General features: G+C 37.1%; 1 protein-coding gene across 1 annotated transcript in view; it reads right to left on the reverse strand.

Annotated features, from left to right (window-relative positions):
* The window catches only part of LOC114476342 (tetratricopeptide repeat protein 7A-like), a 77,523-nt gene extending 52,275 nt beyond the window's left edge, over nt 1–25,248 (reverse strand). Inside the window, exons 1-5 of the mRNA XM_028467775.1 lie at nt 25,043–25,248; nt 20,695–20,858; nt 20,443–20,611; nt 2,588–2,718; nt 1,278–1,399 (exon numbers count right to left, since the gene is read on the reverse strand). Coding sequence (XP_028323576.1) covers nt 1,278–1,399; nt 2,588–2,718; nt 20,443–20,611; nt 20,695–20,858; nt 25,043–25,217 — 761 coding nt within the window. The 5' untranslated portion in view covers nt 25,218–25,248. The remainder of the gene's footprint in view (nt 1–1,277; nt 1,400–2,587; nt 2,719–20,442; nt 20,612–20,694; nt 20,859–25,042) is intronic.
* Nucleotides 25,249–26,375: the final 1,127 nt, after the last annotated feature.

Here is a 26,375-nt window from a genome sequence, read left to right on the forward strand (position 1 = left end):
TAAAGTCGCTCAAATTAAGCAGTGGTATTATTTATGATGTTCTACATGATATATGATACAACACTGGATACATGTGCTTTAATATGTGAGATACACTTTAACATGGAGGATAGACTTGTGTCAGTTATAAATCACTAAGTTAAACAATAGGTAGGAGAGAATAAAAGGATTTATATGGATTAAAAGCATTTAAAAGTCCAACAACGTAGATTATGGCATTAAAAGTCTCTGACAACATAACGCCTCCTTCTCTGAACGCTGAATGCATGCACACTCCCGGCGGCCAGGGGGACGCTGATTTTGTCGGGGAGGGGGGAGTAGATTGGAACAATAAAGCTCAATCCATCGCTTTATATCCAGACAAGCATGCACTAAGTGTAGGGTTCTGTTGCAGTCGCTTGTTTTCTCAGTGCATCACTACAACAAACAACAGACTTATGGGTCTGCGGAGAACCCATGGTGTCCGCCATGTTGTAAACAAAGCTCTGAGCTGCTACGGGAAGCAGGAGGGTCAAATGTCACAAATTTCTTTTACTTGGTTTTATTTTGTGAATCGTTTATTTTATTTCCTAGTCACTGTGTTTTTTGGCACTTAAATGTTTGGATATTATGTAAATTATATTAAGAATTGGGAAAGCTGTCCCCTCGACTCTGCATATAATGACAGCTTTTTTTTTTCTCTTTTATCTACTTCCAGTGCGTATATGCGCACAGCATGTCCATTTCAAATGTGCGCAAAGGCCTCTCCTCACACAAAATGTGGCCCCCCATGGAAGATTGGAAGATGATGCCATACACACACCCGCATGTTCTGTGTATAAGGAGGGGCGGCCCTGGATGTAAACGTGGGAAAACTGTGAGTCCTGCAAATATTATGCAGTTTCATTAAATGTGTGTATTTGGAGGGATTGAGAAATCTACGGCTGAATAATTTTTTTAATTTACACAATGATTTATGTTTTCTCTGAAATTGTTACTTTCTCCTGCGAGACACATCAGATGCTCTGAAGGGCCGGGTTTGGCCCCCGGGCCTCGAGTTGGACACGTGTGCTTCCCACCATGTGTTGTCAAATACTTTGATGCTTTGTTACTTATGAACATTTCAAGTGACTTATATTACTGTGTAAATTAATAGTGAAGAGCTGTTAAATTAGGTGTAACCTTGGAAACCTTTGATTAGATAAAACGTGTCCCAGTACAAACATGAACTAATCAGAATAATACACACTCATATTAACCTTTGGAAGCCTAAACCACAGAAAACAGTGTTCACTCACCCCCTGTGCAGCAGACAAAGGTACGCACTCTGCAGAGCAGCCTGTAGGAAGTAGCCCAGATCCATGTCTACAGGAGCAGGTAGGTTGGATTTAGCTCCTTTAGCGTGAGGAGTCGTTACAGTCTGAAATTAACATGACTGAATCAGTAGGGATGAGTTCACAACACAATACAGTAGAGCAGTGGTTCTCAACCTTCTCAGCCCACGACCCCCAAAATAAAGGTTCCAGAGAACGGGGAATAAAGAGGAGAGATTTTTGGGGTCCATCCATAAAGTCAGTAAAATGATGGTCCATTGTTCTATGAATCTGTGATAACCACATTTATTTATTTATTTATCTGAATAATATCCACTGTTATCCAGGAAGTTTAGTATTATTTGGGTCATAGTATATAATCATCTTAAAGATGTAAATCATCATTTTATTCAGAAATAAAATGGGATAAATGTGACCAAAAATGGTGAAAAATGTGATTAAATTGGTTAAAAGCTGCAAACTAGAATGGCCAATAACAGACAGAAAAAGCTGTAAAAGAAAATGATTAAAAGTGTCAATATTGAAACAATTAGTTTAAACTCACAAACAATGGGCATGACAAATAGTGAATGTGGTTAAATTGGCAAAAATAAGCATGAATTATGATGAAAAAAAATTAAAAGTGACAATAATGGGTCAACATATGTAACATTAGGTGGAAAAGTGGTGGAAAGGGTTGATGAGAGCTGAGAGTGGAAAGAAAGCATTGGAATTTGATAGAGAAGCAAAAATAAATTAAAAGGAGCAAAAATACAGTGGGTAAGAAAGTATTCAGACCCCTTTAAATTTTTCAGTTTTCTTTTTTAATACATTTGCAAAAATGTCTAAATTTCTGGGTTTTTTTAGTCAAGATGGGCTGCTGAGTGTGCATTAATGAGAAATATTTTTTTTTTTCATTTTAGCAAATGGCTGCAATGAAACAAAGAGTGAAACATTTAAATACTTTCCATACCCACCGTATGTCAAGAAAAAGTGATGAAAATAGGTTAAAATATGACAATTTTGGTGTAGTTGCAGAAAAAAGGTAAAAAAAAAGTTTTAAAAATTTGGCTCTAATTGTTGAAAAATATTCTTCGTTTTTTTAAGGCATCTGACGACCCCCTCCCAGTGTCTCACAAGCCCAAATGGTGTCCTGACCCCAAGGTTGAGAACCCCTGCAATAGACAACAATAAGCATGCTTTTATTTGACTTTGACTGTGAACATACTGACATATTTACTCTCGTTTCAACTCAACAAACTAAAGTTGTTGTGGGTTTTTTGTTTGATCTGAACCTTATCGAGTTCCTGGAGGAAGGCCAGCGCTGCGTCGCAGGCCCTGAGGTAACAGGACAGACTCTCCTCTTCTCGCTCTGAGAGACGAATACGAGACACTGAAGACAAAGCCTGGTGGTCCAGAGACAGACCTGAAACACACAAAGAGGCAGCTTAAATTATTTACAACCACCAAGAAAATGTCAAAGCCATTTTATAAAGCATTAAAAAAAAAAGATAATTTTTTTTTCCTTTTAATTTTCTTTTTCTTTTAATTTATTTATTTTTTATTATTCTTTTAATTTCTTAAAAATTTTCTTCTATTTTTTAATTTTATTTCTGCTCAAATTTTCTCTTTTCTTTATTTTGATTTAATTGTTCAATTTTTTTAAATTGTAGTTTTCTTTTAATTTTCTATTTTAATTTTACTTCTGTTTTCATTTTCTTTTAAGGTTTTCATTTTTATTATTCTTTGTTTTCTATTTTTTCAATTTTCATTTTCATTTTATTTTAATTTTATTTTTCTTCTAGTTTTTTATTTTATTTTTCTTTCATTTTTTAAACTTCATTTTCTTTTTGAAATAGTTTTAATGCAATTTTAACTTGTTTACAAATGTTATATTTTTCATAATGTAAGAACACATGAGCTACAGGCATAAAATCTCAAAATTGCTAAAATAAAAATGACTTAGACACTATTATTATGAGGTGATAGTTTGCATGTTCTCCACCTGTCCTTGTATGTGTTTCCTCTACTGTATATTTTAGGTTTGTTAGAGTTTCTAACAGTAAATAAATACTAATAATAACTAATAATGTTTTCCTGTAACAGCAGAAAGGGGAGCTAAGAAACAGAATAAACGGGTAAAGAATATGAATAAATATTCAATAATAATCTACTCCAGTAGTTTCCAACCTTTTTTGAGTCGTGACCTTTTGGCGACCCCAGAGGCTTTTTAATATTTCTTTCTACAATTACTATTTTTGATCACGTTTGTTATAAATACAGAGTAGCCAGGATTAGTGCTAAGATGCATTAGCTCACATATTTATACATCATTTAAATTGAACTATACATTTTTTGTTGAGAAGTGAAAGTATAGAATATGGTTGTTTAGAATTGTGTATGGTGAAACCAAAAAGTAAACAAAATATATTTGATCTATTACCAGACATTTCAGGTGAACCATTTGAATTCCAGTTTTTTTTTTCTTTTTAAACACTGTGTAAAAAAATCTGAGGTGAAAGTAATGGATTACAAGTTACTGCCTTTCAGATCCGATCCCAACTAAGCTGTTTAAAGAAGTTATTCCCCTGGTCTGCCCATCTTTGTTGGAGACAATAAATATATCCCTATCAATAGGCTACGTGCCACAGTCCTTTAAAGTAGCTGTAATCAAACCCCTTCTCAAAAAACCTACTCTTGATTCCAGCACTTTAGCAAACTACAGGCCTATATCTAATCTTCCTTTTATTTCAAAGATTCTTGAGAAAGTTGTGGCAGCTCAGCTCTGTGACTTCCTTCAAAACAACAGCCTGTTCGAGGACTTCCAGTCAGGTTTTAGAGCTCAACACAGCACAGAGACTGCTTTAGTTAAAGTAACTAATGATCTACTCTGGGCTTCAGATGAAGGACGACTCTCAGTGCTGGTTTTATTAGATCTTAGTGCAGCTTTTGACACTATAGATCACTATATTCTACTAGAGAGATTAGAGGAATTACTTGGAATCACAGGGACTGCCCTAAACTGGTTTAAGTCCTACCTATCTGATAGGTACCAGTTTGTACACGTGAATAATAGGTCTTCTGTGTACACTAAAGTAAGCTACGGGGTTCCTCAGGGCTCTGTGCTAGGTCCAATCCTCTTCTGTATCTATATGATCCCCCTTGGTAATGTTATGAGAAAATACTCTGTTAACTTTCACTGCTATGCTGATGATACCCAACTGTATGTATCAATGAAGTCAGGTGAGACAAATCAGCTATCTAAACTTGAGGTCTGTCTAAAGGACATTAGGGCCTGGATGGACCAAAATTTTCTTCTTCTCAACTCAGACAAGACTGAGGTCATTGTACTGGGCCCACGACACCTTAGAGAAACCTATGCTAGCCTAACTGCCCTAGATGGCATTACTCTGGCACAAAGCACAACTGTTAGAAACCTTGGGGTTCTATTTGATCAGGATTTATCCTTCAACTCTCACATAAAACAAACTTCAAGAACTGCCTTCTTTCATCTCCGTAACATTGCTAAAATAAGATCTATCCTGTCTCAGAGCGATGCCGAAAAGCTCGTCCATGCTTTTGTTACCTCTAGACTGGATTATTGTAATTCTCTTTTAGCAGGCTGCCCGAGCAAGTCGCTTAAGACACTTCAGCTGGTTCAAAATGCTGCAGCACGTGTACTGACTAAAACTAGGAGAAGAGATCACATTACTCCTGTATTAGCCTCTCTGCATTGGCTTCCCATAAAATATAGAATAGAATTCAAGATTCTTCTTCTCACTTATAAAGCCCTAAATGGACAGGCACCAGTCTATCTCAAGGAGCTTGTAGTGCCATACAATCCCCCCAGAACACTACGCTCTCAAAATGCTGGACTACTCGTTGTTCCATTCATCTCTAAAAGTAGTATAGGAGGAAGAGCTTTCAGTTATCAGGCCCCACTTCTCTGGAACCATCTACCAACCACGGTTCGGGGGGCAGACACCCTCTCTACCTTTAAGGTTAGGCTCAAAACATTCCTCTTTGATAAAGCTTTTAGTTAGGAACCAGCTCATAGCTCATAATTAAGATGCAATAGGCATAGACTGCCGGGGGGGGGGGTCTGGCATGCTCGGTTGGAGAGAGGTTGGAGAGGGCGTTAAGAGAGAGGTCATTTAGGTTAGAGAGGGACCGGAGAGGGTCCCATTCCTCTTTCAAACACTCCCTCTATGTCTGCTTCTTCCCTTGTGTGTTTGCTCCTGTACTCCTTCTGGCTTTTGTCTTGCAGGTCCGTGGGATCCTCAGTGTGGAGTTACAGAGTCTCAACAACTCTGTCTCCACCCTTTCCTCTGCACACACCCAACACAGCATAACGTGGATGGCTGTTCATCATAGGAATGGGATCCACACAAGGTTCCTTCTGCTTAACAGAAGGTTTTCCTTGCCGCCATGATGAATTCATGTTGGGTGTGGGATACATATGTATGTGTATATAGGTATATATGCATATGTGTGTATCCATAAAATGAAGAGTCCGTCCTTAAGACTGCTCTACTGTAAAGTGCCTTGAGATACCATTGGTTATGATTTGGCGCTATACAAATAAAGATTGATTGATGATTGATTGATTGATAACTAAGTTACTTTTTAAATCGGTAATTTTACTTGTACTTAATTACATTTTAAAATAAGTAAAGTAATTAATTACATTCTAGACAAAACTGTTATTGAGTAAGTTATTATTTTTAGTTTTAAAATGATCAACAGATATTGTGAAACTACAAAAAAATGAAACGACCAGACAACAATCAAACGCATCACATCATAGCCGACCAATCAGATGAATGCACCAAAACAATACTTTTATAAATGTATCTATAGTCAGAGCCTGATCAATTCTGTTTTTATTTATTTCTATTGTATTTATTGGTGTTATTTTATTTTTTAAATAATTGTACATTTTGACAAATCTTTTGTTTTATACAGATGCATAAATTAAGTACTAATTGCGCAAGATCTGGTCTGTTCCTTTTTAAGTTTACACATGAGATGTTTACTGTATGCAAGGGACCCGTACCAAGATGTATTAACATAAAAATAAACACGGGGTGAAAGTAACGAGTAACTTTTATTTTCAGTATTATTTAATTGAGCTACTTTTTACTTGTACTTGAGTATTTTATGCATGACTTACTTGTACTTGAGTAGATATATCAGTACTCTTCACACCTCTGGTGACAAAACAAAATAAAAATACATTTTATTTTCATGTTTACTTTATTTGGCTGCTCTCAGCAAAGCAACCACAGCTGCAGAAAGATTCATAGCCAGGACGTGATCATTGATAATAGACAGTAAACAGATCTCTGCTCGTTCCAATATTGAATCTGATGATTACGTGCAGACATGTTTCGAGGAATAAGCGGAAGAAAATGTAGATTATGAGGCCTGCAGTGAGTCCAGATCCCAGAGCAAATGTAATTATCAGACTGAAGTCATCCTCCAAATATCTGATTCCATCCTCACAGTGAGGAACACTCCGTCAGACCTTATATGAAGCCTTTTTAGCACACATGTACTACTATAACTACTATTTTTTTTGTCATTTTATGCGTCGTGTATTTTTTTGTCATTTTGTTGTTTTTTTGTACTTTGGAAGTCATTTTGTGTTTTTTTATTTGGGGACTGCACAAAACTATGTGCTTTTTGGCCCATTTTGTGCATAATGTTGTTTTTTGGATTCATTTTGTGTATTTTTTGTCATTTAATGTGTTTTTGTGGTAGTTTTTTTGAGTTTTTTTTGTGTGTTTTTGAAACCACTTTGTGTATTTTTCTGTCACTTTGGAAGTTGTTCTTATGTGTTTTATTTGGAGACTGCACAAAAATGCGTGTTTTTTGGGCCATTTTGTGCATATTGTTGTTTTTTGGAGTCATTTTGTGTATTTTTCTGTCATTTGTTGTATTTTTGTGGTAGCTTTTTGGAGTATTTTTTTAGTTTCGTTGTATGTTTTTGAAATCACTGTGTTTTTTTTCCTGTCATTTTGTGAATTATAACTTTTTTGTATATTGGGAATCATTTTGTGTGTTTGTTTTGGGGACTGCACAAAAAGTTATTTTGTCATCGTTTTTGGAGACATTTTGTGTATTTTTCTGTCACTTAATGTGATTTTGTTGTAGCTTTTTTGTATTTTGGGAGTGGTTTTGTGTGTTTGTTTTGGGGTCTGCATGTGGCCCCCGCAGCAGTAGTGCCATCCAAATGCTCTGCTCCCACCGCCATCTTCAAAGACCCAGTTCTCATTTTCTGGTAAGTGTAACATCTTAATCCGTCCCCCTGTAATGTTCCTAGTCTTCTCAGAAATGATAAATGATGAATTCACCACAGACTTTCTCTGAGAGCAGAAATACAAAGTTAGCCTGACGTAACCTGTGGACGCTCATGGGCTGAAATCTCCAAAAAGGTGAAGCACACAACATATGAAGGATTATTACGTGTGTTTGTGATATAAATGTAATGATTCCAAAGATATTTCTGACTTTAACTAGTAACAACGGTTTATTATTCAGCTTTTATATATATATAAAAAGTCACTCAAGATTTTCTGATCATCTTACAAAAGCTTGAAAGTTGATTTGTTATTTGGTACTAAATCATTTTCTAATAAAAACAACAAAAACTAAATTTGTGTGGGTGTGTATTGTGTAATAATATCTAAGGGCTTATTTTGTGCGTTGAATGTGCACAGTTGTAGAAGAGTTCAGAGATTTACTATTACTATTTATCCTTTATTCTCTATCTATCCTTTATTTATCCCTCATCCTTTATATTTATCATTATTATTAATATTGTTGCTGGCTTGTTTCTTTGTTTTCTTTGTTTTCTGTTTCGCGCACTGACTACCAAGTCAAATTCCTTGTACTGTCCTAAAAACTGTACTTGGCCTTTAAAACATTTCTGATTCTGATTCTGAACAGAACGGCAGTATCTGTAACGTCCAGCTTATCACATCTCTGCACTTTGAAACCACCATAGAAGGTTCCTGCGTTTGAACAGCATTTACATCATGTTTACAGTCTCCGGCTTGTTTAAAGTCAAGGCTTACAAGTACAAGATGTTCTGATTAAGTGGGTCGTGCTGTCCACACAGTCTAAGTCACACGGACGCTTACATATTTGTACCTGATCTCTAGCAGTGTAGAGTTTAAAACCAGTACAAAAACACATTCAAACAACTAGTTTAGGAATCCACTGGTGTTTTGGTTTTTTGGCTAAAGGTGACTTTAAAAAAAAAGATTTTTATTTGTAGATATCATTCTCTGAGGCAGTAAAACAACTGTGTGGCAGTGCTGCCCTGGGGCTGGGGATGGACCAGACCCATCCTGGGTAATTTAGGCTGCTTTCACACTGGTTTAGTGGTGGAATGGGTCTGAATGGGTGGAGGACAGCTGATCATTTTAACACCTTGGTTTGCGTTCAGAGAAATCCTCTAGGCAGAGAAACAGAAACCTGAAGAAGAGACACGGTGCTCAGAAACTTCTTCCGTGCGCTCAACGTCAAATCCGATAGTGTGCATTGCATTAAGAACCAGAGGTGAAAGTAATGGATTACATAATTACTTACGTTAATGTAATTGAGTTGCTTTTATGGGTACTTTTTGAGTATTTTTCTAATCAGTAATTTTACTTGTACTTAAAGAACTAAACCTCTGCTTTCTGCTGACCTGCCACTAGGGGGGAAACTAAAAAAAATGCTTGAGTATAGGCGTTATTGCTGTAGCAGTAAGACACGCCCACTCAGACAGATGGGAATACACACAATGACACAATGATGTGTGTTCATTATTCTCTGGATGTTGTAGAGCTGTCATGGCTGATACATCTCTGCAACTTTTTAAGAAAGAGGAAAAGAAGAAATGTTCCACCTGTGAGAAACGCACTCTTCAGCTTCTCTTGTACGGTCTACTCCAAGGTGCTGAGAGGAAAGACTGGTCAATAGTAGAACCTAATTGATGAGGATCAATGGGGTTTAGGTTTTGGCTGTGGAACTGTGGACCATCTTTTTACCCTCACAATAGATCTGGAGAGGGCATTGGAGTTTATCCAACCAGTCTACATGATTTGTGGATTGGGAAAAGGCTGACAATCCTGTCCCCCAAGGCGTCCTGTGGGGGGCGCTGTGGGTGGGACGAAACTAAGCTCACAATAACGATAAGGGACAATATTTTCGGAGAGGAAATAAATAAAGTGAATGCTTCCTATTCAAAAGGTGCCATTCTGCAAATATAACCTAAAAACAGCCACTGCCAGTTCATGCAGTTTAAAAATAAAACCAAATCATGTCATCATTATGACATTCTTAAAAAGTATTGAAGTTTTAGGACAGTGGTTTGAGTACCCCCTTCCCCCTTGTCAAACATTTTGCTTAGAAAACTATTTAAAGACTAATAAACCCCTGCTTTCTGCTGACCTGCCACTAGGGGAAATTCAAAAAATGCCTTGATTATGGGCGTAGCAGTAAGACACACCCACTCAGGCAGCCCACAGTGCTGCGCAGAGACAGACGGTAATACACACTGATGTGTCTGTACACACACACACACACATAGTGAGTTCACAGCTGAGATGTGTCACTAGAACCACAGACACACACAATCAGGACGTGAAGCTCACACACAGCCCAGCTCTCACACACATAGCGCACACTGAGACAGACAGGAATACACACATAGCATAGATGTCTGTAAATACACACATAGTCTCTGGTCCTGAGCTTGAGATGGTCATCCACGTGTTTGTTTCCTCACGGTTGGACTATTGTAACAGTCTGTTTACATGCCTTAGCAAAAAGGATCTGGCTCGTCTTCAAGTGGTCCAGAACTCTGCTGCACGCCTCCTGACCCGTACCTGTAGGAGAGCCCATATCACTCCTATTTTAAAAACTCTACATTGGCTCCCTGTCATCTACAGGATGAATTTTAAAATCCTTGTGCTGACTTTCAGGGCCCTTCATGGCCAGGCGCCTGAATACATTGAGGGTCTGATCCAGCCCTATGTTTCAAACAGGAGCTTGAGGTCTTCTTCTCAAAACCTGCTGCTGGTCCCCCACACCCGCTTTAAAACACGAGGTGATCACTCTTTTAAGGCGGTAGCTCCTCGTCTCTGGAATGCTCTTCCACACACTCTGCGGATGCTGGACTCTGTGGATGTTTTTAAAAGTCATCTAAAGACTCACTTTTGTATGGAGGCCTTCTTGACACACTCCTGTTTGTGAATGGACTCTTTTATACATTGTAGCATCATTGTAGTGGACTTTTATATGCATTGTACCCTTTTTAAACTGTAAATTGTGAAGCACTTTGTGACCCTGGTCTGAAAAAAGCGCTATATAAATAAATAAACTTTACTTAGTTTGATGAACCCTCTGATTAGACCAGAATCTGATCTTTATAGAAGCTCAGAGTCAAAAACATCACCGTTACAACGACTGTTTCACACAGAACACAGTGGACTTCCTCATTGGCTGTCAATCAATGCTCACTGAGGGCTGTTATTGGAGGAAACCCTCCTCCCTCCTCTCAGATTTTATAGGAGAGGCGGAGCCAACAGTGAAAGTTGATGAAGCAGGGGGACCCAAAGAATCTGTTTCAGCCAATAGAAAAATGCAGCGTTTAACCATTAGAGGCATTTTACAACTAAATACTTAAAATTAAAATACTTTTACTGAAATGTGAAAAGTGGGGCTAGGATTAATAAACAGCACTACTTAATACACAAATACATATGTATTCTGGAGAAAAAAGTGGGTTTGGGATTTAGTTACTCTTTAAAAACAACTACAGATAATAATGATGAAATGAACAAGTGATAACACATTTTCAATAATCTGATTTTGTAAATAACTGGAAAGAAACATTACTTAATGCAGTGGTTCCCAACCTTTTTTGGATCGTGACCCCATTTTGATATGAAGAATTTCTGGTGACCCTAAAGACCAGAAATTCTAGACAGAAATGTCTAGTATCTTTACACATTTTTTTTTTCTAGAATTAGTTTTTTATCATGTTTGAGCTCTGTTTTATTTTTTATTTGTTTACTGCATTTTAGTTTAATTAATGTATATTTCACAAAGTGAAAGTATAGAAATACAGTTGTTTAAGATTGTGTTTTATTTTTTTTTCTTTTAGATTCAAAGATTTCTAAAGATTTACTTAAATTTTTCAGAAATTTCAGGCGACCCCATTTAAACTCCAGGCGACCACACATGGTGTGTAGTTTGAAGCTTGAAAAACACTGATTTAGTGGCTCCTGAATACATTTATTTGTATTGATGTTTTTTTATCATTTCCAGTAAGGATGTAACGATTAATAGTAAGGCAGTAAAAAATTGATTCACAGGTATCACGGTTCACATCGCTATTCTGAAAATTAAATTGCCGTACTTTTTTATATATTTATCCTTCTCTTGTCCAGAAATATAGGCGGCGGGTGGAATCTACTACTACTTTCTTTCTGGCTGCCTTCTACTCTTAAACATGTTCATAAATGATTCCTTACCCCTTTCACACCGAAAGAATATCTGTAAAAGTCACGTTTTTCTGTTAGCTCTGTCTGCTAGCGCATAGCATCTCTTCTTCACTGCAAAAATATCTGCATGCCAACCGACCACTGGGTTACCAGTGCCCTCTGCTGGTCCAAATAAATATCTAATGTAAATACAGTGAAATGACTGGGTTTTTTTTTAAGTCCAATTGTTAAGGCACAAAATATATTTTCAGTTGCACTTTTAAAAAGAAAAATAACTATTATGCAGTTTTGCATTGTTTACTATAGAACCAGAATTTAAATTAATAGGCTTCTTCTTCATTTGTATTATTTCTTTATTTATTTCATTCAAGATTTATTTTTTTGTTAAATTGCATTATTTTGAATAGTTTATCAAGGGATTCTTTTGACAACTAAAAATATAAGGAAAATAGTACAATATTTTTCAGTCATCATTTGTCTACAGTCCCATTTTGTAAAATAAATCATGAGAGAATCGTATCGTGAACCCAGTATCGTGAATCGAATCGTATCGGGAGTTGAGTGAATCGTTACATCCCAAATTTCCAGCCATCTCACGCCTGGGGTGGGACCAAGACTAACACTTTATTTGTTCATTTTCCACTCCCTCTCTCTCTCTCTCTCTCAAGTACCCCCTGTAGTGCCATCGCGTATTCCTAGGGGTACACGTAGCCCCATTAGAGAAACACTGTTTTAAGACATTAAACTAGTGTCAACCGCCACCCCTTACCGCAATATTGCAATACCACTTGTACATTCAAGGATTTATCGTGTGATGTTTTATTATTGCAACATCTTGTCACATGACATATATGCCAACGCTTACCACTCCGTCCCCGTACAAAATTAGCAGAATTCTGATCCACATAGCTGGCTCTAAGTCAGACCAGTTCCCAGTAAGGGTTGGAGTCCACCAGGGCTCCCCTTGTTGATGTTCTATCGGCTCCATATAACAACGACCTCAGGCTCAAGTTTGAAGTTGGGTGTGAAGCAAATGGGATAAGGATCAGCACCTTTAAATCTGAGGCAATGGTTTTCACTCAGAAAAGACTAGATTTCCAACTCCAAGTCACCAAGTCAAAAAGTTCAAGTATCTCTGGATCTTGTTCAAGAGACCTTGTGGTGATGAGAGACCAAAAAAAAGAGATTCTGGTTACAAGCAGCTGAAATATGTCAGCTGGTGGAAGTGGCTGAGGAGAGGAGGTCTGGGCCTCTCTGCTGAGGATTTTGCCCGTGCAACCTGGACCGGGATAAGCAGCAGACAACGTAATGGAATGGATATCAACTTAGAAAAATATTTATTACAATCTTGTACTGGAAAATGGGAGAAACTAAGAAGTCTAGTATCTTTAGTGAGCACCAAAGAGCAATTATTATCCAGTATTTCATATTTTTCTTCATTATTTAAAGCTGCCAGCAACGATCCCACATATTTTATAAAGCACAAGCACTAAAGTGACTTCCCAACACATTTCTGCTCTTTTTATGGATTGAAAGTTGAGCCAAAACTTTGGCGGACATTGATATTATGGCTTTCTACAGAAACATCCAAATATGGCCAAAGTTTAATATTTGTTAGAGTGACGTCATTACACGAGGAACACCATAAACAAAGACAAGAGTTCCTGTAAGAATGTGACACAGAACAGAGACATATTTACACTAACAACAAAAGTGATAGGCCTGATCGTAAATGTGCTTTTCTTTACACCTTAGAGATCTGCCAGTGTTCCTATTTACTTGTAACTCTTAGTTTCCTCAAGTGTTGACAATGTATGTGTAGACCGTACATCTAATCAATGGCAATATTGTTTTATTTCAAAACCAACTACCAGTACTCTGGTATTGGGTGATGCTTCTTTGAACTATCCTCGCTCTCTTTCTTTCCAAATCTGTCATGAAACTTTTCCTTTTCACCGCCTGCCCTTGGTCTAATTTTAGTAAATAAAGTAAATGCCCCAAATGGCAGAAAAATACACAAAACAAAAGCAAGAATACAATAAAAAACAAAAAATTACAACATTGCAGGAAAATACACTAAAAGACAATAAAAACACAGAAAATACTGCAAAAACACACAAAACTACGACAAAAGTGAACAAAACGACAACAGTAATACACAAAATGACTCCAAATAACACAAAATGACAACAAAAATACAGAAAATTACTCAAAAAAATATACAAAATTCAAGAAAATGACAACAAAAGAACACAAGACAAGAAAAACACAAAAAAATTACTCTGCAAACCAGCAGAACAAACAAAAAAGCAAAACGACAACACAAATACACAAAAATGACTCCAAAAAAAGCAAAATGACAACACAAATACACAATATGACTCCAAAAAACATAATTTTCTTAGTAAAAATACACAAAAGGACAACAGAAATGCACAAAAGGCCTCATTACGAGCAAGACAACAACAAACATGCACAGAATGACAGAAAATCACACAGAAATACTATAAAAACTCTTTGTTCTTCCCTGTATTAATGCTAAGATTAGTCATTATTCTAAATGTTGACATGAATGTGCATCATGTGACCCTCTGATCAAACAAACATTTTTGTTTCCCCGCTGTGATTAACGTTGCCTACCTCTGTTCTACAGGATCCCACAACAAACCCAATGTTTGTGAGAGTCAAAAAAACAATCTTGTGAGCGATGAATTCAAGCTTTGACCAATTTTTGTCTGTAAAAACATATGATTTATTGATCGATGAGGCCTGTCTTTATCTGTGTTTAAAGCAGTGCTTTGAATAACGATAAAACCAAAAAGTTCATATTACAGCAGAGTGTTTACTACACCAAGGCCCCTAATGTAGGCAGAGCAGCGCAGCGTGGCACACCTAGAGGCCAATGTTTTTAATTATTCAAGATGTGGACAGGTGTGTTCTCCCTTTATTCAGCTGGATCAGACTCCGTCATTATACAGTACGATTAACGTGCCCCATGGGAGAGGCAGATAGGAAAATAAAAGAGCTCATTCAGACCATCGTGACCTGGACTGGTTCCAGTGATTTGGTACCAAGATGTGCACCTGAATTACGTTTAGTTAGAAAAATATTAACAGCTTATTTTTTCTTGTATTAATATCTGACCATCAAAAGGTGGTTTGGCCACAATCTCTATCCATGTGTTATACAGAGAACACATTACAGTATAACACACTACAGTGTAATACATTATAGTGTAACACAGAGAACACACTACAGAGTTGCTTTCTTTATGATAATCTATGTATTTGCTTCTTTTGTATATTCTTAAAATAATTTTGTGTGTTTTCCTGTTATTTTTGTGCAGATTTTTTATTTTGGGAATTTATTGTGTCTATCTGTCTATTTTTGTTCCTCTTTTATTTATTTTAATATAATTTTGTGTGTTTTCCTGTTACTTTTGTGCGCATTTGTTTTGTTTTGGGTATTTTTGTGTGTCAATCTGTGTATTTATTTAAGCCTAATTTTGTAGATTTTTGTCATCATATAGTGTGTTTTTGTTGTCATTTTGTCTGTTTTGCTGTTGTGTCTGTGTTTGTCTTGTGTGTTCAACCAATTTTGCGTATTTTTTTGTCATTTTGTATTCCTTTCTGTTTACGTTTTGTGTGTTTTTGGGGTCATTTCATGTACTTTCATTGTTCTTTTGAATATTTTAGTTTAATTTGGCATGTTATAGGAGTGTTTTTGTTATCATTATTTGAGTTTCTGTTGTCTTTTTGTGTAATTTGCTGTATTTTTTGTGTGAGTTTTGGATTCATATTGTGCGTTAACTTTCAGGAGCTGCAAAGTGCGTCCAATGGCCGCTTGTTGCTGTTGTGTGTTTTTTGTGTATTTTTGTTGTTGTTATGTATAATATTTCTCATTTATGTGCGTTGTTTTTTTTTTTTTTCACGCAGCTTTCAGTAAATTAACTGTCAAATACACTGAAGAAAAATATAAACGCAATACTTTTGTTTTTACTCCCATTTTCCATGAGCTGAACTCAAAGACCTCAAACATTTTCAATATACACCAGATACTGACTGGTCAGTAAACCAGTCAGTATCTGGTGTGACCACCATTTGCCTCACGCAGTGCGACACATCTCCTTGGTATAGAGTCGATCAGGTTGTTGATTGTGGCCTGTGGAATGTTGGTCCACTGTTCTTCAATGGCTGTGTGAAGTTACTGGATATTTGCAGGAACTGGAACACACTGTCGTATACGCCGATCCAGAGCATCCTAAACATGCTCAATGGGTCACATGTCTGGTGAGTATGCTGGCCATTCAGGAATTGTGTACAGATCTTTACAACATGAGGCTGTGCATTATCATTCTGCAACATGAGGTGATGGTCATGGATGAATGGCACAACAATGGGCCTCAGGATCTCGTCACGGTATCTCTGTGCATTGAAAATTCCATCATAAAAATGCACCTGTGTTGGTTGTCCATAACATAAACCTGCCCATACCATAACCTCACCACTATGAGCCACTCCATCCACGACGTTGACATCACCCACATGACGCCACACACGCTGTCTGCCATCTGCCCTCAACCATGAAAACACCTCTCCAACGTGCCAGACGCCATCAAATGTGAGCATTTACCCACTCAAGTCAGGTGGAGACCCTGATGAGGACAACGAGCATGCAGATGAACTTCCCTGAAACGGTTTCTGACAGTTTGTGCAGAAATTCTTTGGTTATGCAAACAGACTGTTGCAGCAGCTGTTTGGGTGGTTGGTCTCAGACGATCATGGAGGTGAACATGCTAGATGTGGAGGTCCTGGGCTGGTGTGGTTACACGTGGTCTGCGGTTGTGAGGCTGGTTGGCTGTACTGCCAAATTCTCTTTCCTTTGGAGACGTCTTATGGTAGAGAAGTGAACATTCAATTAACGGACAACAGTTCTGGTGGACATTCCTGCTGTTAGCATGCTAATTACATGCTCCCTCAGAACTACTGTGTGATTAAACTGAACATTATAGAGTGGCCTTTTATTGTGGCCATCCTGAGGCACACCTGTGCAATAATCATGCTGTCTAATCAGCATCTGAATATGCCACACCTGTGAGGTGGATGGATTATCTCTGTGAAGGAGAAGTGCTCACTAACACAGATTTAGACAGATTTCTGAACAATATTTGTGAGAAATAGGAATTTTGTGTTTATAGAAAATGTTTTATATCTTTAAGCTCAGCTCATGAAAAATGGGAGCAAAAAAAAGTGTTGCATTTCTATATTTGTTATATTTGAATCCTAATAATTATTTATTTGTAAACAAGCTCCAAATCTCCTCTTTTCATATTGTCAGTTATCTGCATCAGTGATCCTCATGGTACCATCATCAAGTGGGCACTAGGTGGAAAAAAAACAAAAACAGCATTAATGTGCCCTGGTTTGCACTTCCACATGTAAATGATATTTACAAGATAAAGTATGTGAGTATATCAGTCCCTGCAGGATCTTTACCTAAATGTCTTGGATTTTGGGAAATTGGGGAAATTATAGGGAATAATTTGAGGAAAATTCACCAGATTTGGAAAAATGGAGTTATTTCAACAATTTCATATAAAAAACGACTATCGTCATGTGATATTAGAAATGGAAAACTGACCTTTGCAAATATTTAATTTAATTTGTTGGTCATTTGTAAGATGTTTAATTATTTTTTTCTATCATTTTTGCTTTCTCGTACAGGCCGAATTTGATGCTCTAAATGGCCGGATATGCAAAACAATGCAATTTAATCAAAGATAAATCCTGAATGAAATAAATAAAGGAATAATACAAATGAAGAAGAAGCCTAATCATTTAAATTCTGGTTCTATAGTAAACAATGCAAAACTGCATAATAGTTCTTTTTCTTTTTAAAAGTGCAACAAATGTATTTTGTGCCTCAACAATTGGACTTTTAAACAAATCTCATATCAAAAAAATAATATAAATAAACAAACTATGCCTTTCATTCTCTCTCTTGTTTCTCCCTTTCCTCTCTGTGACCCTCTGACCTTGGATTTCACATGTTTTTTCTTTCTCACCTCTTTCATTTTGTCTTGGGGCCAAAATGCTTCCACACTTCTGATTTAAAACACGGTGGTTCTTCCTGAATTTCAAATTCTAAATAGATAGCGCCCTCTGCTGTTAACAATATATATAAATAAATAAATTTAAATAAAGTACTGCAATTCAATTTCAGAGTATCGATGCGAACCGTGACACCTTTCAATCAATTTTTACCGAGATATGAATTTTGTAAAATGTCTCCAATGACTGATGAGTCATAAGGATTTTTCATTTTTTTTAAACAGATCCAGAATCAGTATATTGATCCAGATCCGCTCAGAAACTTAAAGAGTAACTAAATCCCAAACCCAAACTTTTTTCTGCTGAATACATGTGTATTTGAGTATTGTGTAGTGCTGGTTATTAATCCTAGTCCCACTTTTCACATTTTAGTAAAAGCATTTTAATTTTGCATATTTAGTTGTAAAATGTCAGATATACTGGCCACTAAGAGTTGAATAATTACTATTACAACTGAATTTTTCCATTGGCTGAAAAGAATTCTTTACATTCCCCTGTGTCATCAACTTTCACTGTTGGACCCATATCTACGCTATGTGTGTATTTACAGACACATCTACGCTGTGTGTGTATTTACAGACACATCTACGCTATGTGTGTATTTACAGACACATCTACGCTGTGTGTGTATTTACAGACACATCTACGCTGTGTGTGTATTTACAGACACATCTACGCTATGTGTGTATTTACAGACACATCTACGCTGTGTGTGTATTTACAGACACATCTACGCTGTGTGTATTTACAGACACATCTACGCTGTGTGTGTATTTACAGACACATCTACGCTATGTGTGTATTTACAGACACATCTACGCTGTGTGTGTATTTACAGACACATCTACGCTGTGTGTGTATTTACAGACACATCTACGCTGTGTGTGTATTTACAGACACATCTACGCTGTGTGTGTATTTACAGACACATCTACGCTGTGTGTGTATTTACAGACACATCTACGCTGTGTGTGTATTTACAGACACATCTACGCTGTGTGTGTATTTACAGACACATCTACGCTGTGTGTGTATTTACAGACACATCTACGCTATGTGTGTATTTACAGACACATCTACGCTGTGTGTGTATTTACAGACACATCTACGCTGTGTGTGTATTTACAGACACATCTACGCTATGTGTGTATTTACAGACACATCTACGCTGTGTGTGTATTTACAGACACATCTACGCTGTGTGTGTATTTACAGACACATCTACGCTATGTGTGTATTTACAGACACATCTACGCTCTGTGTGTATTTACAGACACATCTACGCTGTGTGTGTATTTACAGACACATCTACGCTGTGTGTGTATTTACAGACACATCTACGCTGTGTGTGTATTTACAGACACATCTACGCTGTGTGTGTATTTACAGACACATCTACGCTGTGTGTGTATTTACAGACACATCTACGCTATGTGTGTATTTACAGACACATCTACGCTGTGTGTGTATTGACAGACACATCTACGCTATGTGTGTATTTACAGACACATCTACGCTATGTGTGTATTTACAGACACATCTACGCTATGTGTGTATTTACAGACACATCTACGCTATGTGTGTATTTACAGACACATCTACGCTATGTGTGTATTTACAGACACATCTACGCTATGTGTGTAATTACAGACACATTTGTGATATGTGTGTATTTACAGACACATCTGCGCTGTGTGTGTATTTACAGACACATCTACGCTATGTGTGTATTTACAGACACATCTACGCTATGTGTGTATTTACAGACACATCTACGCTATGTGTGTATTTACAGACACATCTACGCTATGTGTGTATTTACAGACACATCTACGCTATGTGTGTATTTACAGACACATCTACGCTATGTGTGTATTTACAGACACATCTACGCTGTGTGTGTATTTACAGACACATCTACGCTATGTGTGTATTTACAGACACATCTACGCTATGTGTGTATTTACAGACACAGCAGGGCTATTTGCCCCTGAGTCAGATGGTTGCTGTGATTGGACAGGATACAACACTCAACACTCAACACACACTTACTGACGTGCACGTGTGTACACGTCTGTTCGCCTAATAATTTTGTTTACATGTCACGCAGACGGTGCTACATAGTGAAAGTCACCTGATCACTATAGCTTCACTCACGCCACACCTGCCACTACACCTAACTACTGACATTAGGTAAGTTTAGTAAATTTAGAAGCGATCCACCCCATAACATAGTGTGTGAGCTTGATTGACACATGATTTCAGCTGATGAATGACTACATCATTGTGCGTATTACTGTTTGTCTCTGCGCACAGCGGTGTGGGCTGACAGAGTGGGCGTGTCAGCAGAAAGCAGGGGTTTATTAGTCTTTCATGGAATCTTCCATGGCATAAGGTCCATCTTTGGTTAAAAATAAGTACTTTAGATGTAATTCTGCTAACAGAGAAACAAATATATAAATGCTGGTAAAGACTTTACCTCCTTGGCTCAGATAAAAACCCTTTCCCTGATTTTTGATGCATTTCTATAACCTTCGGTACCTTTGATCACAAAAGCTTCAGCCAGTAAACGGAGGTGGTAGGTGGGCTGGTCATCTTGTGTGAGCTCTTCCAGTCCAACCCTGGCACACATGCCCTGGGCGTCCCGGTGGCGTCCCTGCACGTAGTGCACTTTGGCCATCAGCAGAAGAGCCTCGTTCAAGAACCTGGGCTGCAAGAAAACGTGATGCAAATGAAAGTAAATCTAAAGTGTGGTTAGGTAAGTCTTTACTGCACGGTGGTCTAAACTCCCACCGTCAGGAAGCCCCGGCTCAGGATGGTGTTAAGGAAACCTTTGGCTCGTCCCAGTTTGGGCTGGGACTTGTCCATCAAAGGTGTGCAGCTTCGTAATAACTCAACGTTTTCCTGCAGACACTCCTCCAGCAGAGATTCAGCCATCAGCAGCAGGCCGTAATCATCTGTGGATGAGAGGGTTGGAGGTGAGCCATGGTGGGGGTACGGCTTTGTTTTCATGTTTCTGTAGCTCCAGTCCATTCAAAACATTTCCCAGCAGCAACAGAGCATGACTTCAGCTCAAAAAACACATTTTCACTTCCTCATATGCTTTTTTTTTTACAACAGCGTATTATGGAGTAGGAACTAGCGGTTAGCGGCAAATTGGAGTAAAAGCAGGGAACATGCTGGTTTTAGACCATTTTGATGTGCTGATCCTGAATACACATGTTCCCAAGCTGAATTTAAAGTCCTTCATGCTCAAATTCATGATTTAAAACTGCTTATGAACATGGTTAGCTTAGAGATGATTTCATGCTCATGGCAACAACTGTGCAGAACATTGGAATGCAAATGTGGGAAATCTCCGCTATGAAATAGAGGTGTCCAGATCCGATATCGATATTGAATATCGGTCCGATATTAGCCTGAAAACAAATATCAGATTCAAATTTCCGAATTTACCGATATTTATTTATTTTTTATTATTTTTTTTTACCCCCAATTAATTTTTTTAATTTATTCAATTGTAGATATTATTGTGTTGAAGGTTAAAATGTATGTAACCAATTGGTTAATAATAAATTGGTCAGTAACATCACTTGATCAAGACTTTTCTAACATTCCACACTACAAAATAAGTAATCATTATTTTTATATATACTGTATATAGAAAATATATATGATTCATGGTGATATCGGATCAATATCGGTATCGGCTGATACGCAAGGCTGCAATATTGGTATCATATCAGAAATGAAAAAGTAGTATTGGGACATCCCTACTATGAACAGCACTATGCAGGTGTAAAAACCAGAGAACAACTTGTCTACAAGAACACAAATGATTTTATTCACAAGTATTGTTTTAAAAAGTATTGTTAATATCATCAACGGTTATCTTTGCACAATATGTTACATTGCGGGGGTTTGTGCTCTGCAGAGTTTTTTCTGTAGAGTAATAATGTAACAGATTTTAAGGACATCCCACATTTATTAGTTTTAGCAGCAATTTAGATTTTCAATTTAAGAGGTAAAGGGCTCAAATTACATCTTTGGAACATTGATATTCTGAATCAGCATATATACTGTATATATATATATATATATATATATATAGTATACAGTATATATGCTGATATAGACACAAATTGACCAACTTAAAGCATAATTAAATGAATACAAAAACCAGGAATTATTTAATTCGGAATTTAAATTGGAATGAACCAGCCACCTAAGTCAGATTTAAGTTTAATTCAGAATTATCATTTTCATTCAGAATTAGGTGTTTACAAGGTCTCCAAACTTGTCACCAGACTGGCTTAACTGATTACACAACACAAGAAGCACAACTGTAACACCACATTTCACTCTCACCTTAAAAAAGTTCACTCTTCCCCACCCCTTCCATTGTCCTACCCTGACTCTCTCTTCCCCTCACCTAGGTGTAAACACTACCCTCTCTTTTAACCTCCAAACTTAAAGCAGAATTGAAAAAAGGCAAATAAACCTCTTTTCCATCTAAACCTCAATACGGAATTACTATTTCCATGTAAACACGAAGCAGAACACTTTCATTCCAAATAATTCAGTTCAGAATTTAAAAACACATCATGTAACCGTGGCCATTGTGTGTCATCCTAAATCCAAAGGAGAAGAAGAACAGGAGATATTCTTATAGAGTTAAGGAGATGCTTCACCTCCCTTAAAGTTCCAGTCTCACCTGAGTGAGCACGACAATGCTGCTCTGTGCACTATCCACACTAACAGCAGCCGGGTCCTCCAGCCCATATTTACTCATCGGAGGTGAAGGGTGGGGACATTAGTGCCTCACCAAAGGGACGCATCATTAAGTGCATTCGTCCTTCTCTGTGTAAGCCTAGAGACCATTATGAAACCTGTGGAAAATGTGTGTTGTGGCTCTACTGTCCATGTGGAAGGTCGTGTACACACACTGTGGTTGAGCACCGTGAAATCCTTTAAATGGATCCTCACTGTTTTTATTAATGTCACCTAAAAACTTTGAGATGTCCTTAGTAGATCTATGTCTAAAAAAACACATTATTTTTACAGTTTTAGAGCTTGTGTTCCTCCATCTTGAAATCATGTGATTGATGATGTCACATGACCCCACTGCCTGTAAAACATCCCATTGTTTTCTATTGGAGTGAAGCATTCAGCCTGATTTATAGATCATTTAATGCTTTTTATATAATTTAACAGCTTTTTAGATCATTTAACAATTTTTTCAGTCAAAATAACAACTTGTGCTGCTTTTATTTGCTCTAAAAAACCAGGAAAAGTTAAAGATGTTAATGTGAACCTCTTTTGTTTACCAAATGAAAATAAAAACAGTGAAGATCTGTTACCGCAGAAGGCAACAGTTCCAACAACCTCGTCTACTACAAAACCACAGAGATTCGTCGAAGTTGACCTTTGAGCGTTGATTTCAACCTTCTACATTTTTTTTTGTAATTGAGCAAATTATCTTTGATCTATTGATCTATGAGGCATACAGTATGGCTGTGTTGTAAATGTGACAGAATCACTTTGCAATAAAGACTTATTTATGTACTTCCACTATTTTCTACAGTTCTATGTACCATGTGTTGAAAACTAACTGAATAAACAGCCAAAATATGTGTCATGAATGAATTATTAGTCAGAGTGTAATTAAGAATGATTACGGTCAGTATCAGTAGAATGCTGCAATCGTTCAGTTTGCATCTCATAATTATGACTTTACTAATTCATAATTATGACTTTCTATCTCATAATTATGACTTTACTAATTCATAATTATGACTTTCTATCTCATAATTATGACTTGCTGTGGTGAAACAGGCTTCCATAAATAACAGTACTTTAGGATCTCGGTTCCTTAAGTGGGGTACAGGTACCCCCAGAGGTACGGAAGTTGTCATAGGGGGTACATGAATAAAACATAGAAATTGGAAACCAAAATATAAATAAACAGGCAGTCAGGAGCCTCCATGCATTACCACAAATTATACATTAGCCGATGTAAGACCATGGTTACACGGATAATTATTATTATTTTTTGTTATTATTATATAGACACATTTCATTGTAAGGCTACAGTTTGTGACTTTACATCAGTGGTTTCCAACTTTTTTGGGTCGTGACTCGTGACCCTATTTTCCAGAGACTTATTTTTTTCTAGAATTAGCTTTTGATAATGTTTGTTGTTGTGTGTGTGTGTGTGTGTGTGTGTGTGTGTGTGTTATAATTTGAAAAAGAATAATAGTTAAAACATTTTTAAAAAAAATACTTTTTTAATCAGTATTTTTTAAATATTATAAATTACTAGACATTTCAGGGGACCCCATTTGAATTCCAAGGTACCACGACCCCAAGGTTGAAAAATACTGCATTACATTATTAAGATTTTTTTCCAGTGTGTATGAGTAATATAAGATAAGATAAGATAACACTTTATTGATCCCCCAACGGGAGAAATTTAGATGTTGCAGCAGCTTCAAAAAACAGGGAAACAGGAAATATAACAGCATCAAACAATAATTAAATACAGGAAGAAAAAATGCAACAGAATTAATTAATACAAGGCATAAGTAGTCGGGGCGTGGCTTCAGGTTAAATGTCTGAAGGGGTACGGTAAGGTGAACAGTTTGGGGACCCCTGCTCTAGGATATATCAGTACTCTTTACACCTGTGCCATTCAGTAAAATAATAAGTGATTACAGGTGTCCTCTAGGGGGCACTGCCCCCACCAACACAACCTGGATCACAGTCCAAAGTCCAGCAGTGTGAACACTGGGACCATTCCTACAGTGGAAAAACCACAACATACTGAGTTGGGTCTTAAAACATGGAGTTTTATTGCTTTTGTTTTTTCTTTTCTTTAGAAAGTAAACTTGAACTGATGCTTTCACCATAAACAGACAAATTATGAAATTCACAAATTATTCCCAGTGTTTTTAAAACACGAAGCATCGACTTCCTGAAAGTTCCCATTTAAACTATACTATACTATACTATACTATACTATACACACACACACACACACACACACACACACACACACACACACACACACACACACACACACACACACACACACACACACACACACACACACACACACACACACACACACACACACACTCACCGTCTTCGTGGACCTTTACCGCCTGCATCTGCTCTATCATGGCCGGGATCTTGTCCCACTGGCCCTCGGCCCGGTACCGCTCCAGCTCCACCTCCAGGCGGACCTGGGTGAGGGAGACCCGGGATGCCATGGTCGGTTTGTCCCGGTGCTGGTAGCTGTAGTCCCCGGACACCATGGGAGACACGGCGAACTGTGTGTGTGTGTGTGTGTGTGTGTGTGTGTGTGTGTGTGTGTGCGTGTGTGTGTGTGCGTGTGTGTGTGTGTGTGTGTGTGTGTGTGTGTGTGTGTGTGTGTGTGTGTGTGTGTGTGCGTGTGTGTGTGTGTGTGTGTGTGTGTGTGTGTGTGTGTGTGTGTGTGTGTGTGTGTCGAAAGCACAAATCAAAGTTTACAAACAATAAAATGACACCATTAAAGACAATGTGGATTATTAAGTGTTTTTTTTTTTTTTTGTAATCTTTACTTTACTTGATTATTTATTTTTTTAGTGACTTTTGAACATTTACTTCTTACTTATTGAAACAAATACAGTTATACTTTCTTCTCTTTACATTTTAAAAATGAGCTCGTTACTTATAACGTCTTCTAAAATGACGTCACGACATTAAAAAAGTTTCAAAATGTTTTCTGTTTGGAGGGTCCCTTAGTTTTATTGTTCACAGTTTTAAACTCAAAGCAGCTCTGGGTTTATTTTTTTTTTTCCCATCTTGACACATTTTATTTACAAACTGTATAAATTATCCAGGTGTTCATAAAGTAAACAGATTTAATGCATTTCTACAAGTTTTTATAAATGTTAAACTCAAAGCTGCTCTAGGTTTTATTGAGCATTTGCACGTTTTTTTCTTGACACATTTTATTTATAATGAATGCCAAATTATCCAGATGTTCAAAGGTAACAAATTGAACTTGTTTCCATGTGACAGTTTTCTACAAGTTCTTAAAAAAAATAAAAGATATGGAATTTTCTGGTTTAAAAACCCTTTTGTTTTACTTTTTAACATTTAGGAGCATGTACTTTTTTACTTTTACTCAAGTAAGGGAGCAACTGCAATACTTTTTATTCATGTATCTATACTTTTACTTGAGTTCTGAAGACTAATACTTTTGCCACCTCTGGTTAAAGGTTTGCTTAGAGCTGCACGATTTTGGCCACGATTAAAGTCACAATTATTTATCATGTTTGGAAAAAATGTGTATTTTATTACACTATACTTTTAAACAAACAATATGTGTACAGTTTACAGTGCACAATGAAGCTCAAATTAAGAATGATTCTAAATAAATATGTAAAAATAACCCAAGGGCCACGTGAATAAATACATGAGTGAAGATA

Source organism: Gouania willdenowi, chromosome 15 (assembly GCF_900634775.1).
Source record: "Gouania willdenowi chromosome 15, fGouWil2.1, whole genome shotgun sequence".
NCBI lineage: Eukaryota > Metazoa > Chordata > Actinopteri > Blenniiformes > Gobiesocidae > Gouania > Gouania willdenowi.